At 33.4% G+C, this 19644-nt stretch overlaps 2 protein-coding genes across 4 annotated transcripts in view; one reads left to right on the top strand and one right to left on the bottom strand.

The window, feature by feature from the left end:
• The first annotated feature begins 3611 nt into the window (after positions 1-3611).
• On the top strand, positions 3612-5208 carry LOC130816101 (non-specific lipid transfer protein GPI-anchored 11-like). Of its 2 annotated transcripts, none has more exons than XM_057682701.1 (3): positions 3612-4079; positions 4167-4199; positions 4756-5208. In XM_057682701.1, exons 1-3 carry the CDS (start codon positions 3752-3754, stop codon positions 4917-4919), a joined length of 525 nt encoding a protein of 174 aa, XP_057538684.1. In that variant the 5' UTR covers positions 3612-3751; the 3' UTR covers positions 4920-5208. The 2 variants fall into 2 exon arrangements, with proteins under 2 accessions (XP_057538684.1, XP_057538682.1); XM_057682699.1 differs by having other exon boundaries at positions 4738-5186.
• A 7375-nt stretch (positions 5209-12583) lies between these two features.
• Positions 12584-19644, bottom strand: part of LOC130816100 (dnaJ homolog subfamily C GRV2) — a 28758-nt gene continuing 21697 nt past the window's right edge. For both annotated transcript variants that reach the window (XM_057682697.1, XM_057682698.1), the window contains 4 exons: positions 19480-19604; positions 18259-18382; positions 16319-16387; positions 12584-13033 (listed from right to left, as the gene is read on the bottom strand). In XM_057682697.1, the coding sequence (XP_057538680.1) occupies positions 12842-13033; positions 16319-16387; positions 18259-18382; positions 19480-19604 (510 nt within the window). In that variant the 3' untranslated portion in view covers positions 12584-12841. The remainder of the gene's footprint in view (positions 13034-16318; positions 16388-18258; positions 18383-19479; positions 19605-19644) is intronic.

Here is a 19644-nt window from a genome sequence, read left to right as displayed (position 1 = left end):
CACTCCATATCGATGCCCACCGTCATGAATCAAAGTCCATTGGCGCTCAGGAATAGAACCATCCACTAAGTACTTGTACGCGTCCTCATTAAGCTCTTTAAGGCGATTCATGTAAAAATTATACTTCCGAATCTTTGTCTGTTCAGAAGATTTTCCAAATAAGTTCTTAACCGCTATGTTTTTAAACATCTTATGCACGTTTGAAGCTAGATGACGTTTACAAAATCGATGGAATGCATATGGTTCTTCCCAACCTTTTCCAACTCTGTTCATTGCATGCAAAATTCCCTTGTGACGATCAGATTTAACACATAAGCCGTCCCTTTTAGTAACATAATGCCTTATACAATCCAAGAACCAACTCCATGTGTCGTTGCTCTCTCCTTCCACAACGGCAAAGGCAAATGGGAACAATTGAGAATTTGCATCTATCGACATAGCAATCATAAGTGTGCCTCTGTACTTTCCGTACAAATGTGTACCATCTATAGAATTAAAGGGACGACAGTGGGGAAAACCCTTAATGGATGGTCTGAAAGCCCAGAAAATTCGCTGAAACATCACTTTTGTAGGATCCATTGTCGGTTGGACTTCCCATTGAACCACTGTTCCTGGATTAGATTGCATTAGCGCCTGCATGTACCTTGGAAGCTCCTCAAAGGACTTATCCCAATCCCCAAATACTTTTGTTACAGCCTTATTTTTTGCCAACCAAGCTCTCTTATATGTTATAACAAATCCGTACTTGGTTTTTACAAAATTAACGATTGACTTCACTTTAAACGCTAGATCAACTCTGATCATATCCACGATAAGATCAGCAACAAATTCAGAAGTAAGGAGGGGATGGTCATCACTGTAATGTACTGAGCAATCTTGATTATGACCCTTGTATCGCACAATCTTAAATGAACCCGTTGCGGTCATAACAGCTCACATCCTCCATTCACAACCTATATCCTCCGCATTAGTGCATTGGATAACGTACTTTGAAGGCTCCGACTCAATTACACGGAAGTTTCTATTGTTAGATATCGCCCATGCTTTAACATTCTTCTTAAGGTGGTCTAAGGAGCTAAACTCTTGCCCTATCCTAAAGTCTCCACTTTCATTCATGGAGTTGTCATCGTTCCAGGTCATCCATGCATCAATCAATCTTTGATCAACCTCATCAATTCTAAGCCAATCTTGAGATGGAGCACCATCTCTAATCGCTGCATCTAGAGCTTCTCTTCTTTCATCATCCTCTTCTGAATCAGAATCAATATGCTCATCATCCTGATCTAAAGAGTCAACCTCGTTTGCATTAAGCCTACCCAAGTGACTCGTGGAAAAGGTGTTCATTACACCACCACCAATGCCACGTGAATGAGTTGGAGAGGTAATTTGGGTTACTTAACATTTCTGTGAATGTATCATGGCGTACACTAGGACCTGATTCTGGAAGTTCCATGCTAGTCATGACTTCCCTCGCATTATCCAAATTTGCAACCAATTCAACATAAACCTCCATTGCCGTTCCAGGGGCTTGTGATGCCGCATAAGCAAGAGCACTTATACTTTCATCATTCTTAATCGGGACTAACACATTTTTCCCAGTCACCGGGTATTTCATCTCCATTTTTAACATATAAGAGTTGCGATCACAACCAATTACATCATAGACTTTGCTAACAAACACCTCAAAAGTCGTATTTTGACGATAGATAAACATCACTGTATTTAATCCTCCATTATACCCAACATCGGATCCAGTATAACTTACTTCCCCACCCCAATACACTATAACGGGATAATGATCCATATTCTGCAAGTAAAAACCAAAGTAATAAATTTTCATTGAAGCATTTCATCAAACACTTTATATGCATACAAACCAAATCCTAAAATTCAACAATAAATGTGTAAAATGTAAGCTTAAATCATGAAAACAAGTGAATGCAATAAACAATCAATGTATTTATAACTTCAATTGAAAACAATAATGAACAAAATATTCAATTCGCAAATTGAACTAAATTAAGGTTTATGTTATTACCTTAAATGATGATGAATATGAACAAGTAAAGGAGTAGATGAGAATGTAGTTGATTAATTTAGTTAAATGAGAGGAATTGTGAATATGAAGTAAATGAGAATTGAAGAATTTTTTTTTTTAGATTACCGGCAGCAACAAAGGGAAGGAAGCAAATGAAATGTGTGAAGAAAAAGAACAGGTACTGCCGTTTTGTACACGTATAAAACCGCCACTTCAAGTGGCGGTTTGCTCATTATAATTTTTTTTTTTCAACATGAAATTGGTCTAAACCGCCATTTCATCTAGCGGTTTATTTAGGACTTCTAAACAAAACCGTCATCTCATGTGGCGGTTATATTAAAAAAAAAATAATTAAAACCCATCCTACGTGGACGGTATTGTGGAAAATATTTTCTCATGATACCTAAAGTGGGAATTATTTTTTTTAAGGGCAATATTAAGGGAATAGACTCACAAATATTTGAGAAGGAATAAAGTAATAATTTATGGACAATAAATGATAGAAGTACAAGTATACAAACCAACCCTACAAATGGCAACGCTTATTTGACACTTTCTTAGTGAAGTTAGAAGAGTAAACTCCTACGAAGATCCTAATTCCGATGCAAACCGGTCAAAATCAGTTAATGACCTACTTTTACGTGTCATTCTCTAATTCGGAAAATGAGTATTTGTATCAGTATTTACTAAACTACATGATTAGAAAAAAAAAAATTGAAATTTTACTTATATAAGAGTCTTTTTTTATTTTTAGCCTAGAGCCCAAAAATTATCATAAACGACACCGGATGATTTAAGAAATTTAAGAGGTTGGATGCAAAATATTAATTATAAATTTTTAATTATTAAATTCACATAATAAATCAATATTTATAATTATGTGGCCTTAAAGTTTGGATAGATATTATTTCTAATATTTAAACTTATAAATGTTTTAGTGAAGTGGTACTAGCTTTTTAATTGTGACAAAATACAATTTTTCTTTTTTTTAACTTTGCTAATTTTATCTTTATTTTTTAAATGATACAATAATTTCTCATCAATTATATCATTTACTCTCTTATAAATAGGAGTTCAACAAATGGGGATTAATTTATACTGATAACTTATAAATTAAAGTGATTAACTATAAAAATAAACTTTTTTCAGGGGAGGTCTCATACCTCCTCCGTTCTATTATTAGTTGCTACATTATAAGATAATAAACTATTTATTCATCACCCTTAATGTGTTATTAATTTTTAATCTATAAGTTAAAACATAGTAAAGTTGAATCTTATTTAATTTGTCTCAATATAAAAATTATTAATTAATTTTTTATATTTTTTTATTATTAAATATTAAATTAATGCATAAAAAATTAAACAGCATGAAAATTCAAAACATACAAGTATTTTGAAACAAAAAATATATAAAACAGTGTCATATAAAACTCGGTATAAAATAAAAATAAAAACTCGAAAATGTAAATGCTTGTCAACATCATGATCCTCATTACCCTTCCAAAACGCACCTTAACCCTATACCCTCCGAAGTCCGTCACGTATCCACTTTTTTCTCCCCTTTATATTTAAATCCCTACTTTTTCCTCTCCACTTTTCCTCACTCTCCAGTAAACCACCAAATTTCTCTCTCTCTCTCTCTCTCTCTCTCTCTCTCAATTGTCTTCCAATTTCTCCCTCTTCTCCAATCTCCTTTCTCTTTTTTGTTAAAATGGTGATGAAGGCGTTTACGCTGTTAATGGTGGTTATTGCTGCGGCGTTAATGGTGGAATCGAAGACTGCACCACCACCGGCAGACTGTACGACGGTGGTGTTGAGCATGTCAGACTGTTTGTCATACGTTACAAATGGTAGTACAACTGAGAAACCTGAGGGAAATTGTTGCTCTGGGTTAAAGTCTGTTCTTAAGACTAATGCTGGATGTCTTTGTGAAGCATTTAAGAGTAGCAGTCAATTTGGTATCGTTTTGAACAATACTAAAGCTCTTGCTCTCCCTGCTGCTTGCGGTGTTCATGCTTCTCCTGCTGCCAAATGTGGATGTATGTTCTTTTTGTTTTTGATTTTGATTTCGTTTCAATGAATAATAGAGGTCTAGTTTTTTTTGATATGAGATTTTTATTTTGCAGTGTCCATTCCTCCAGCGGCTGCTCCTTCTCCAGGTATTTACGTTTCTTATTTCAATTCGATGCGTTGTTCTTCCCTTTTTGTGTGTTTTTGAGTAATTCTTCGTACGATCTGTTTTATATACTTGAAATTCTGAGGGATATTTATTTTTTTACGGTTTTTCCTCCTTTTTTTCTTTTAATCAACGAAAACAATCTTAATTCGTGATGTTATAGGGTTATGGAGTCGAAAAAATCAAACGAAAATGTTTAAAAATATTGAAAAATAATGGTTGACTGTATTTTTATTCTTGATTGAAGAGGAGTTTTGTGATGAAAAGTTTTAGGTGGATTTTATTTCTATATAATTCATGGAGTTGTGAAAATAACTCTCTCAATTGTAGTTTTTCAATGGAAATTTACCCTGTTTTAGGGTTTTATAGGTATCAACAATTTCTGTTGCAAATCAAGGATTACGATTTTTTTTTGTGTTTTTGAATGGATTTCCAAAGCCCCTTAACGTGTCTGCCACTAAAAGTAAATAAATCTTGTTTAATCACTCACAAGTCTCAAACAATGTGATGTTGAAATGTAGCTGCCGGTGGCATTTCAGTTTCTCCAGCGGGTGCAGTAATAGCAGGCGCTCCTGGAACTGGAAGCAGCGAATTCTCACCTGCATTGGCTCCTTCTGGGAAAACCGGGTCATCTTCTACCATTGCCATCTCAATGCAGTTAATTATTGTGGCTTTAGGTGCTGCATTTTACTATAATTTTTGAGCTTGAATTCTAATGTGGATATATGAAACCTTTGGATGGTGTTTTAATTTTGTTTGGTTTATGTTTAGATTTGATTTTCATTTGTGTTTTGTAATAGGTTATAAATATAATTTGCTCATATATGGTTTACTGTTTTTTTGATATTTAATGGTATATTGGTATTATTATCATTATTCATTACTCATGATTTTGCTCATTTTGCTTTCGCCGACCTATGCTTATTGTCGGTTTTTTTTTTCACATCTGACAAGTACTGCCGGTTGTTGTTATTTGTGTCTAATTTCTAGGATCATACTTATATTCCTCATGTTCTTAAGATTTAGCAAAATACTTGCTCCATTCCATATTTGTAAAGTCATAAAAAATAACACTATTTATTGTATCATTCTTAATTTATGATTAATTTTTAGTCTATAAGTTAAAACATAGTCAAGTGATATCTTATTTGATTCGTTTTATTGCAAAGATTATTAATATTAAATTTTTATAATTTTTTATTATACATAATTCGAGATATTAAGTATTGAATAGTGTATTGGATTGTGTGAAAAAGTAAATGTTGCAAGTAAACTGGAACGGAAGAACTATTTACAATAGTCTCATTCACTAATTTAATATTTAATATATTTTTAGTCACATATAATAAAAAATTATAAAATTTTAATATTAATAATTTTTATATTGAGACGAGTTACATAATATCTCACAAGTTAAAAGATGGTGATTGAATAGTGCAATATTTAGTCTTCTTATGGAGTTTACAACATTTTTATGGCTATAACCTGTACTTTTTTTAATTTTCAATAACTTAAATATTTGATGTATTAGCACCTACTTTTTCCGTACCAATTTACTTGCAATGTTTGTTTTCTTACATATTCCAATGCACTAATTCAATCATCAATATTTCTGATTATGTATAATAAAAAATTATAAAAATTTGATATTAATAATCTTTGCAATGAGACGAATCAAATAAAATCTCACTTGACTATGTTTTAATCTATAAATAAAAAAATTAATCACAAATTAAAAGTGATGAATTAATAGTGTTATTTTGTCTAATAATGTAACTAATTTGGAACGGGGGAAGTATATATTTCTCTTACTTCATAAAACATTATTTTTGGTTCTTTTGAAATGTTTGCAGAAATTATAGGACACAAAAAATATGTTCCGTGGAATATTGGGTAAAGGAGTAAGGACTAAACTGAATGGAGGCTTTAAGACCTAAGATCACAATTCAGTAGGAAAAATTGAGTATTCCAAAACAATGGCATTGTCAGAAGTTTTTTAAAGAATAAAGTTAGTGATTCTCCTTGTATTATAACAAATTGAATTTTTTTTTTTTTATTTTCAAAATATCAGTTGTTTTACATCTGACTCATTAAAATTTTAATTCACTTAGAAGACAATAAATGTATGTTAAAGTTATTCGATTGATCTAATATTTAATTCATGCATTTTGACTCTTTTTGATTCGCATTAAGTATTTTTCGTGAGTTTTTCTTCGTGTAGGATTAATATTTATTCGTGAGAAAATTATAATTAGCAAACCTTAATTATTTTAAAATTATCAAAAATATAATGTTTACAATATAAAATGTTAATAGAATGATTACGATTATAAATGATAGTTTATTTGAAATTATATTTGAGAGTAATAGACGTAAAGAATCTGAATTTTTTTTATTACATTCAAGTTTAAACCTAATAGATGTAAAGAATCTGAATTTTTTTTATTACATTCAAGTTTAAATCTAAATAAATTTAAAAACATAATTATTGGGTTATACTTTTCTTACTAAAGCAAATTGCAATAAAGAAAAATTAATGGTAAATTTACTTCTATGACTAAATATACCAAGTTTTCGAGAATATTAAAGTTTATTAATCAAGCTAAGACAATCAGTATAATGCAAATTTTTGAAAAGAAAATTAATATGATTTCTTGGTACCCTTTAAACAAAATGCTAATTTTCAATCAACAAAATTGAAATCAGCAAATATCAATCAAGGACATTTTGTTTCAAATTTGTAATGACATATTTTTTTAAAAAATATAATACTTAAATTTATTTGTTCATAAATTTTAGTTAGGACATTTGAATATTTAATGTATTTGTCAATTGCAATCGTGTTCATTCATTTCGTTTTTGCACCGAGATATAACATCAAATATCCTATTTATTTGATACATTTAGTACTACTAAAATACTTACTACCATTTGTTTCTGTTGAATCAAGCTCTAAATCTGACCTTGATGGAGCTGAATTCGATCACCTTATAACGTACTCCTTAGCTTGCACTTTTGAGAGCGAAATTGTGAGTGCAAGAAAGTATGAGAGCATATGTTTTGGGTCAATCAATGAAGTGATTGATGAGGATGATCTAGAGTATCTTAATGTTGAAAAGACACGAAGAATGGGAGGCATTGAAGAGGGCTCGACAGGTCGAGCATGTATGGCTCAATCGAGCCTTAATGTAGCAGCAAGGCAGTAACTTCAAAATAGTTGCTCGCCTGGTCAAGCAAGAACCGCTCGGTCGAGCGAAGGCCAAAGCGTGTTCAGCGACATTCTGTTTTATACGGGTTTTTTGTGGGCTTTTAAGCCTTTTCTCCCAGGTTTGTCTAATATGTTTTATGACTATATAAGGAGTCTTAGAGCATCATTAGGGATGTGTGAGTGAAGCTAATACACTAGAAGCAACTAGGGTTTATCCAAGAGACTTCTTTATTGTATTAGTGATTTTGTGAGAGACCAACATTAAAGGTGAGGTCTTTGCTTTGGGAGATTCTTCTTGAAGCTTGTAAGGTGAGTCATTAATGTATTGTTGATTATATTAATGATAAGATACTTGTTTTGAGGGGGAGGTATCCATAGATACCTCATATATTGTGTGTTTTGTCTTCTCCACTATTGTGCTTTGTTTTTGTTGTTTCTTTTGCACTTTATTTTTGTGTTTGTTTCTTCACCATTGACATAGCCCATTCACAACAATTGGCATCAGAGCTTTAGGTTAGATTTGTGGGTTGTTTGGCGGGTGAAGGTTAGAGTCTTTGGTGTAGAAACAATATGGGTGATGGTGCAAAGTTTCATATTCCATTGTTTGATGGAAAAATGAATTTTTCGGTGTGGGGGAGCACCATATAAGATTTGTTGGTGCAACAAGGGATTGATGATGCTCTTGAAAAGAGCAAGCCCACAACAATGGATGAAGGAAAGTGGGTGGCCATGAAGAAGAAGGCGTTGAGCACTATTGGGCTTGCCATTGCACCCGAAATCAAGTACAACTACTTGATGAAGACCGACCCTAGTGTGTTGTTGGAGAAACTTCAAAAGGTGTATGCTTCGAAGTCTCTTACCAACAAGTTATGCTTGAGATGGAAATTGTATCAACTCATGAAGGAGGATGATACAAGTATGCAAGATCACATCAACACATTCACTCAATTAGTGTGCCAATTGTTGAATGCCGATGAGAAGCTTTCGATGAGGAGAAAGCCCTACTACTCTTGGCTTCATTTCCAAAGAGCTATAAGAATATAGTTCAAACGTTGCTCCTTGAAAGGGAATCTATCACACTAGATCAAGTATTGGCAACGTTGAGGGAGAATAATAGATTTATGGAGAGACATGATGGGGAAGACAAGAAGGGGAGTAGTGAGGCACTATTTGGTGAGGGTTCAAGAGGGAGAGCAAAAGAGAAAGGTTATTAAGCAAGGGGAAAATCTTAAGGGAGAAATGACTATAGTAACAAGGAGTGTTACTATTGTAAGAAGAAGGGGCACATTCAAATGATGTGCAAGGAGATGAAGGAAAACCTCAAGAAGATGAAAGACTTGAGGGTTGGAAGAAGAGATGGTGAAAGTAGCGGGAGTGCCACTCTAGGCTTTGCGGATGATGACGACGACGATGGTGCGCTTCTTGTTGATGGGGGAATGACTCGTAGTAAGGAATGAGTGATTGACTCCTGTTGCTCATTCCATATATGTTGTGAGAAGGAAAAGTTTTCTAAGCTTAGCTTTGTTGATAGAGGTCTTGTCACTTTACCAAATGATGGGAGGGTGAAGATGAAAGGTATTGGTGAAGTTGATATTGTGACACATGATGGTGTCAAGAGAAGGCTAGGTGGTGTGAGATACGTTCCTAAGCTTGAGAGGAATCTCATATTACTTGGTAGGTTGAAGACTAAGAGATGCACCTTCAAAGCTAGTGGTGGGTTGTTAAAGGTCATTAAGGGGAGCATGGTGCACATGAGAAGGAGAAGGAGTGAGAGCAACTTGTATGTGTTACAAGTTGAAGGTGGTTGCCTAGGCCACATTGATGATGGTTGCAAGTCACCCAAGAAGGTGACATTTGATGATGATGAGAGATTGGGGCTTGAGGGGGAGATTGTTGAGTCAAGCTCTAAATCTCACCTTGATGGAGGTGAGTTCGATCACCTCATAGCGTACTCCTTAGCTTGCACCTTTGAGAGCGAAGTTGTGAGTGCAAGGAAGTATGAGAGCATATGTATTGGGTCAATCAATGAAGTGATTGATGAGGATGATCTAGAGTGTCTTAATGTTGAGAAGACACGAAGAATGGAAGGCATTGAAGAGGGCTCGACAAGTCGAGCATGTATGGCTCAGTCGAGCCTTAATGCAGCAGCAAGGCAGTAACTTCAGAACAGCCGCTCGCCTGGTCGAGCAAAGGCCAGGGCGTGTTCAACGACATTCTGTTTTATGCGAGTTTTTTGTGGGCATTTAAACCTTTTGTCCTAGGTTTGTCTAATATGTTTTATGACTATATAAGGAGTTTTAGAGCATCATTAGGGATGTGTGAATGAAGCTAATACACTAGAAGCAGCTAGGGTTTATCCAAGAGAGTTCTTCATTGTATTAATGATTTTGTGAAAGACCACCATTAACGGTGAGGTCTTTACTTTGGGAGATTGTTCTTGAAGCTTGTAAGGTGAGTCATTAATGTATTGTTGAGTATATTAATGATAAGATACTTGTTTTGAGGGGAGGTATCTATAGATACCTCATATATTGTGTAACATCCGTTTTTTTTTATAAAAAAAAATAAAATAAATAATAATAATAATAATAATAATAATAATAATAATAATAAATAATTTCAGAAATTTTTTTAAAAAAAAATAAAAAAAACTCCCCATTAACAAATAACTTCCCACTTCTCCCTCTAAATCTTATAACTAACCTCACTTACCTATTATAAATTAAACCAATTACCCTTAACTCATTCACATTATTACTCACATTTCCTTTTTTCTCCTACAAACTACTTCCTCCATCTTCCAATTGCTTAAAATTCAGTTAAGAAAACGCAAGATTTCGATATTAAAGACAGCGAATTCGTAGACAGAGATTATTAAGAGCGTACGTTGTCTAGGATCGCGTGACAAGGTAATTCTCAATGTCCATCTAATTAGGACTATCTCGTTAATATTATGTGCTAAGTGATAATTAATGTGTTTAATAGGATGCATGATTTTATATGACATTATTTTATATGATGTTATGTTTTATATATTCTCAAATTATATTTACTATTATTTTTATCAAACTTGAATTTATAGTTACTACTTTGGTAAAATTTATATCATTATTTTGATAACGAAATTTGATACGATTTAGTTGAAAGAGAAATATTTATATTATTATTTTTGATGAAAGTTATATTATTATTTTAATAATGATTTTAAATGCGATTGAATATGGGAGAAAAATATTATGATATTAATATTGCAATTGAATATTCTTGAAGTATACTTCTCTTGGGAAAACCTATGATCATAAAATAAAATGTACAATGTATGTTTGATTATAGTTTGTGTGCTCACGACTAATTATTAAAATATATTAAATCACGTAAAGTGTCACACGAGGGAAATGAAGCTCTTATATTTGTTGTGATCCAAGTATAAGAGTGATGAACAGGTTGTCCTGTTTGGTTAGTATAGTTGCCGACAGGTATTATTATTTCTGATACTCGATACGATGTTTGGTCTTCCTTATATTTGTTGTGATCCAAGTAGAAGGGGTGTGCACACTAGGGTTCCCTGAGACTACTCTGCTGGCCTTGAATTATTTGGGGTGACGACCTCTTGATGAAGTGGGTATAGGGGTAAAGCCTCGGCCTACTGGCGTTCTCGTTCCCTCAAATTAAAAAATTTGATTATGTGTTTGTCATTATTAAATATCAAATTAATAAATTGGTTTATGTGATATTATATATATTGTTTTATCAAATTGTTTTCTTTTAAACTCAGCTATTAATTATTTTCTAAAATTATTTTCAATTTGATTATATTTTATTTTTTTAAATCATTTTCAAACTTAATCGTTTTACAGGATGGAGTTGGAATTACTCAATTTCCTGATTTTGGGAGTTTTTCCCTTGTTTTTCTTGTATTCTTATGTTGTAGGTTATTGATTGCGTGGGAATCGTGGAGTGAGGATCACCTAGAAACATAGTTTTTGTTAGAGTCGTATTTCAGTTTAAATTTTACCTTAAGTTGTTTAAATTTTATATGGACATAGATTGCGTTTCAGTCTTCTCTTATGTTGTAAGACCCTTTGTTGGATTTAAAGTTATTAATTAAGTTATTTCTTAGTCGTTAAGCCTTACATTTATTTTATTAAAAATAGATGTGGCGGTAACACTCCCATGAGTAGGTTTTGGCTCATGCTTTTCATTAAAGGTGTTTTCAAAAGTCCGACCTATTCTGAGGGTGTTACATATTGTGTGTTTTGTTTTCTCCATTGTTGTGCTCAGTTTTTGTTGTTTCCTTTGCACTTTATTTTTGTATTTGTTTCTTCACCATTGCCACAGCCCATTCACAACAGTTTCATCATTGCCAAATATATTTGTTATATTCATTCTTAATACTAATAAAGGTGTTTTCATCTATAAAACATGTAAGTGATGTTTAAGTCATAAAAGTATAAAGTTAATTTGTTATCATAGTGCATAACTAATAAATAATAAATATGTTATTTATACGTGATATATTAAACTTGTTTATTTATATATAATTGCCTATTTTTCAATTAATTTTATAAAAATTAACAAATTAACACATTTATGCATCACACGAACTTATATACTACTTACTAATGTAAAAATATTTGAATTAAGCATTATTTGACTCATTTTGTAAGTAAATGGACCAAGTGAATAATAAATACTCTATTTATTGAGTTAAACTCACATTACTATCAAAGTCCAATAACAGAGATTTTTAAAATAAATTAATTCTCTGCAAGAGGATGAGGTTCAAAAATTGTATTACAGTTTTGAAATCTCTCATATTTCTCTGAAAAACATTTTCAAAGTAGTAGTCATCTAACACAATCAAAATCCTAAATCATTCAATTGAAATTCAAGCTTTTCGACTCTTAATTGAATACATCAAAAAATAGTTGTGTGATGGATGATATTTTAAATATTATCATTTTACATTTAACTCAAATTGACATATACATAAAATGAGATGAATGAAGTAAAACAAGCAATATTATTAAAACTTGTCAAAGAGATTTTCACATTACAATTACACTAAATTTTTATTACCATTCTCACTGCTTTAAACCAACCACCAAACAGGGCCATAATAGTACTTACGAAAGGAATAGGAAGTAATGAAGGCGAGCTTAAGACGGAATCCACTCAATGGCATTACTACTTTACTTTTTATCGGAATCAAAACTCAACGAAGTTGCAATTTACAGTAATCAAAGGCTTTAGTACCTATACAAAACTTCTACTTTCAGCTTGAATATGCACTCAAATCCGAACAAGATCGCGATCACAATAAAAAAAAAGAGGTAAAAGGAAAAGCAAAAAAGAGAAACTGTACAACCTATACAGAAAAATTTGAGATTCTGCAAAAACAGAATTCTTCTATGCCCTTATCGGTACAGGTCCTGCACTTCGTTTGATGTAGATGATCTTTCTATGGAAGGTTGTGACGGAGGTGCTGTTAGGGCATATTTCAATCTTGAAGAATCACTTTCAATTAGACCAGCCACACCAGCAGCAGCAGATTGGGCATTTGACGGAAGAAACAGGTCATGTCTTTGATCCTTGTATGCACTCCATACCTGAAAAAAAGGAAGAAAAACATAACTTTTAAATGCACCAATAGAATTGTTGCTCCGACTCTAACTTTACCTCAAGTACCCGTATCATACCCTTCACATTAGAACATGGGTAGAACACTTGGACACTTCAGTTTGGTTCGAAAAATTTGAAATATTTTTACGAGCCCAATTAACATAACAATTAATTAACAGGACATTACTGGCACATGGCACAACTAGTATCAGGTGCTAACTTTAGGTAAGGTAGTTAATTAAAATTGGGCTTTATAAAGGTAACCTTGGACAAATATTCAAGTTAATACATCTCCACAAATATTTATAGGATGGTTCATTCATTTCCAGTACTATTTACCATCTCAAATCACATATGAACATCAAAACTAAGGATTAAAGCTGTTGATATGACACACCCTCCCGATTACTCTTGCGAGGTTTGCCAAACTAAAGAGCTGATTAATCATTCTCAATTGTTATTGCCATTATTTATTACCATCTACAATCTACGAAACAGACCATTAGTTGCCAATCCTAATAAGCATTATGTCATTCCCAAATATACAGTTCATTACCATCATTTCTCACTCGCATCTATTGTCTAAAACACTGACCATTAATAATTTTAAAAGGAGCAATTTCAATATCCAAATGTAGATGTCATTCAAAAGTCTCAATTCACTAGACCTTGACAAAGAGTATCACCTTAAGGTGCATTATAAAAAACATTCTCTATGGGCATGGTTTGGGACTAAGGAGTAATGCAATTGGAGGTTAATACAAGTCAGATTAAGAAAATGAAGGTGAATTAAAAGAGGTGGCTGTAAAAAGTTTATGAGCACAGAATCTCGTAAAGAGAATTAAGATTGTGGACATAGTGACAAGATGCGAAAGAAAGAAGGGGGAACTATTACCCTCAATTTGGGGGGGGTGGGGGGGGAGGGGTTGTAAAAGTTTCCACAGGGGATGAAGAAACTATAACCACTTTGATGAGAAAAATAGTTCCCCATCCCTCTCTTCCTCTGGATATTACCACTTAGTAGTTTGTCCTATGACACTATCCCATTCCCATCCCTTTAACACACTATCTCTAATTCACCTTCATTTTCTATAATTTGACTTTTAATCCCCCACCAAATGAAATAAAATACAAACTTTCATCTCAATTTTAGCAATACAAATACCTTAATGTCTTAATACCCTGGAACCTAAGAACCATTCTCCATGTTGCTTAGTTATCCAAGTATTTGTTAAAATTATCAAAATCCATAATTGTGGAATTTATTCATGTGTCCCTCCTTTCATACTACTAGACCTATCAAAACGGTTGGACAGGCGGGTATGGGGCGGGTCGATTTTGGGTCAACCCAACGGGTCAATGAGTTTATAATTAATTTTTTTTCAAATAACACTATGTTCAATTTTCAAAGAAAATGTTTTTATATTAAAAAGGACAATATACCGATTTTAGGGCTCCATTAAAGATACTTTAAATCAAAATTTAAAAAAAAAGGATTATAAATGCGCTTACTGAAATATTATATGTTTGAGCTGTACCCTGAAAGTTAAAAAGGCAAGTTTTATCAAACAACCATTAGAAAAACACTACTATATGGATCAGAATATTGGGTTCTTAGATAAGATCATAGTAAAATGATGGGAGAACCAGAATTGCGAATGATTTGATGGATGAATAGGCATACCTTGAGGGGTAGATTTCGAAACAAAGAAACAAGGGTTTAGGAATTGCCAATATTGAGGAAAAGATGAAATAGAACCATCTATGATGGTTTGATGGTTTGGGCATGTGCAAAGTCGAGATATTAGTCAACCGGTAAAAGGCTAGAAACTTAAAAAGAGGACGAGAAAGACTGAAGATGACTGGGAGGACAGGAGTGGAAAAAGATGAATTATCTAGACTTATAAATTGAGATGGTAGAAAATCAGAATGAAAGGTCTACATATTACACTCAAGCTCCCTTGACTAGTAACTAAAAATATTTTGTTTTCAATTCAAGATGCAATCAGCAACAGAGATAGTCCAAAGAGTACAAAATAACATGGTACCTCAGCATCTTTTTATTCCCGCCCCTAAGTTACTCATACAGTGTTGCATCGGGTGAGGACATGCAATAGTACAGCCAACATTACTTGGGCTATTTTAGAGTTGTCAATTTGACTTGTATGTTGTGACATGTAAACACTTTACACAAGGGGAGACAGAAGGGTTGGAGTCACAATACTCAGCCCTGCAACATTCTAAAACCACAGATGGAACTTTTCTAAGCATGTGGATTTACTAATTTTTTGAAGGGGAAACAAGGGGCCTCTAGAACCACAGATGGAATTTCTCCTAAGTGTGTATGGGTGTAGTGTAAGGTGTCCGTATTTTATCAACAAGAAAAAGCTTCATTATTGATAGAGGAACCACATAAAGAGTTCCAAACATGTAGAAGTTGCAGACCATAAATTCAAGACATGGCGTGGAACTGAGTCTCATAATAAGTGAGAGGCATATTTGTCAACATGTAGGTGCACTGATCTATGCATTTTATTGGGCACTATTTCTTATTGCATTCTGAAGCAGGGGCCTAGTAAGGACTAGGGGTACTTAACGGATCGGGCCTCCGTTTTGAACCCTTATCCGGCCCGTTTTGGGAAGAGTTTTGCAAGGACCGCGTTGAAAATGGGTTGGGCTGAAAACAGGCTTTACTATTATTAGAATGAAACGGAATTTAAAAGGACTCAATAAGAGTTGAAAATGAGTCTTTGTAAATAACATAATTGATGGATAATTTAATTATTATAAATAACAATGCCAATGGGAATTAACGTTTCTACAACTTAATTATTAAAAATGATAATTTAATTATTATAAATTGATTAATGGGGATTATTATAATTTTCAGCAATAAAAACAGGTCGGAAGGACCGGGCTTTCAAGCCCATATTAAGTTCAAAAGGCCCTTATCCAATCCCGCCCATATTTAAATATGCCCGGCCAGTATCCGTCCTATTGAACACCCCTTGTTAGGACACGGAAGGGAAAAAAAGAAGATAACGTTAATCAAAATGTTTCCCCCCCCCCCAGAACACAGAACAGAAAGCACCAACTTAACTCCACCCGAGAAATCAACTGGCTTTCTTTTCCACATTAAAAACGGCTCTGATGCTAGAAAAACACACATTCTCCATTAAGTTTTGCTTGCATTTGTCAAGGAGAGCATCCATTCCCCTCCCCCATCCCCAGGATAAAATAAATGGAAAGGGATCAAGAGAGCTAAAACTTACGTCAGAGGCATCCAATATCTCACGCACACTACTGCAATGGGCTCCTTCGGTCGCAAATGCATGCAATACCTGGATCAGAAGAATAAAAGACAGTGACATATTAGAAGATGAAATAAGTCGACCAAGTTCATAAGAGAAGTGGAAAACTAATAAAGTAAATTTCATCTCACTCAAAAGGAAATATGAAGTCTAAGAATAGGAACTTTCTCGAGCTTACTGACATCTGATAGACTGATACACTACAGATATCCAGTTAAAAGAAACAACCATGGAGACAAATGAGCTTCAAATCTCATATACAAACATAAAGATCCTAATTTTTGAAAATTCATGAATGATTTATTCCTTTATGTTTGTGAATGGATTGTTTATCTATGATTTAGAGTAAAAAGCCCATGTTATTTCTCAATGAGATCATTAAAAACATGTTTAGTTCATTTAATTATCTTCAAAAATACCATAACTCTGTTTACTTGCATACCTGCATATAAACTTTCAACCTGCATTAATCCAATCAAACAAGTAATTTAAGCCTAAAGCTATCTTTTTTAATATTTTTAAGATTACAATACTATAAAAATACATTGTTCATTAACTAAGGGTAACTAAAAGGCTGTTCGTTGATGTATATTGTTTCCAGTTTTCGTTTTTTCGACAACTAAAAACCAAAAATAGGAAACCAGACAATGATTTTCACTCTTTAGCTGTCACTTTTCAAAATCATCATGTTCCCATTAAATTGGACTTATTTTCTATTCATTATAGGACATATATCACATGATTTTGAAAATCAAAAAAACCAAAACAGAAAACCACAATAATACCAAACGGGCCCTAAAAGCTTGATTGACAAATATTATGTGCTCAAGAACAGTAACACTTTAAATGAGCCAAGGCTAAAGGCTAGAGGCTCCATTGAAGCATGGAAAAATGAAACTCAAAATTAAATGAGCTTAGATAAAACACGTATTTTATTAATCAAGCTTAATTGGTCCTCTAGATGAGCCAAGGTTAAAGATAGCTACAGGCTCAAATGAAACCTGGAATGCAAACTTTATATCATGTTTGGCTACATTATATGAGATTAAATGTGAATGGGCCATGTACTAGTCTACATGAAATAAAGTAAACCACTGTCGTACTGTACCTATTCAAGGAAAAAACTGTACTCCCTCCTATTCACTATTATTGTCCCATTTGGTTTTTTAATGCTATTCATCGATCACTTTCAATTTGTATTTTATTCTTAATCTATAAGTTAAAACATAGTCAAGTGAGATCTTGTTTGATTCGTCTCGATGTAAATTTTATTAACATCAACACATAATAATTTTTAATTAAATACAACATGAGATATTTTATGATTGAATATGTGCATCGGCAAATGTACAAAACCAAATGTAGACAATAAAAGTGAACAGGAGGGAGTATATTTTAGCCTAATGAAACACCCACCTCAAAATAAGGGTATAGTAATTAAAAAAAGCGTCCAAATAACACAATGGGGCCACAAAACTGATGAAAGAGAATAACGACTCACAATTATTGTACTTAAAAGCACAAATGGATTCAAAAATTTTTAGTTCAAATCCAGTCACAGCTCAAACCTGGTTAAATGACTTCAAATTCACACAAGAACACTGACCTAAGGCAATCAAAAATAATTTACTTGTGCTCAAATTGTCTAAAGATATTAAGTACACCTGTTACCTATTCACTCAAATATGCTGATTCTAATCTCAACACAAAACTGATCGATAATAAAGACACACGTGCAAAGAACTGTGTGTCTGAGCGCGTACGTGTCAGTATGCATGTTATGTGTTTGTGTGTGTGCAAAGTTGCAGATTTCAACATGAGATCACCCAAGAATACAGATGTGCTGAATTGACTAAATAGATTATGGCTGTAAAAAGCAAACAATTTAGGATAGTTACAACCTCAACAGCAAGCACACGGCCAATCGATGCTTCAGATTCGTTCCACTTCATCTGTGAGCAAAGCCCATTTCTTCCTCCAGCCCGCCAGTCAAGAAGACCGAGAAGAACATCGACAAGCCCAACCCTAGCCAAAATATAAAGCAAAGTTGAGAATACTTAAGAATCAAATGTGCACAGGGAGAAAAAAAATCAAAACACACAAGCAAAGTAAACATTTCAATAAAAGAGTTCAACTAACAGCATCTTTCGATATTTTTGGAACTTAAAAAAAACAAAAAAAAAAAAACAATGTAGATGCAACTCAACACCAATCAAGTTTCCTACAAACTTGAATTAAAATAATTGAACTGAAATATTCCTTCAAGAAAAATCTTGATGGAAGGCCTTGCTCCACTCATAATGCTGTATAATATATATTTTACTTGTAATACAAGTTTTAAACAGCTAATGATTAAAATATATTTCTTTAGACATCAAATAGGCAATGATTAACCATATATGACTTTGTTGGCATGATTTTGGATATGTAACATTTTTGGCAGCATAGAGGAATGCAATCAATGCATGGATACGGGTATAATCGTGAATTACATCATATGAACCAATTTGAATTGCAAAAGCATACTATTTTACGAATTGAACCTGGATTTTGATAGCTACTAGTATGTTGAAACTTGAAACTAATTATCCTAAGGTAGGACTACATAAAGGAAATTCTGTCAGCAAAATTCACTCAAACAATTTATAAGGAAAAATGTACAAGACCACACCCAGTGGCAACAGAAGAATTTTGAAATATCCAAGACATGTGTTGTTTGTTAGCTACTATATTTGTATTCCATTTGTTCAACTTCTAAAACATTCAATTTCCTATTTTATAATCTTCTTTTCTTGGGGCCTGAGGGTGGATATTAACGCAGCAATTATCACTAGTACAGATCCCAGCATGTGCTAAATTTCATATATAACTAATCCAGTGATTTTTCAGAGACCTGTTGACCCGCAATTCTGCAGTTTTCTCACAAACCTTTTTTCTTTTCCCTTTTTACTCACAAGAAATGGAATACAAAAGATCGTTTGAAGGATAAAGATAGAACAAGAAAACATTGAAACAAGAAGTATCCTCCACAATCATAAATACAAACAGAAAGTCACCAAGAAACTACCCATCAGATAACAAAACACGGTTGATCAAAGGTGACAAGAGTTTGAGAAACTTACTTAAGCCCCTGTGCCACGAGTGCATCCCGGGCACGATTACCGGCAACCACAACACGTTTAAGAGTCTCAAGAGCCAAAATGCTTCCACCATGCCACCCGATAGCTTTCATCAAAAGTGGGACCACCTAGAAAATATAAATGGAGTGAGATGGTAGCACAAAAAAA

The sequence above is a fragment of the Amaranthus tricolor genome, chromosome 6 (genome assembly GCF_026212465.1).
Source record: "Amaranthus tricolor cultivar Red isolate AtriRed21 chromosome 6, ASM2621246v1, whole genome shotgun sequence".
NCBI lineage: Eukaryota > Viridiplantae > Streptophyta > Magnoliopsida > Caryophyllales > Amaranthaceae > Amaranthus > Amaranthus tricolor.
Note: the sequence above shows the minus strand (reverse complement) of the source record. Positions and strands in the feature narration are given on the sequence as shown.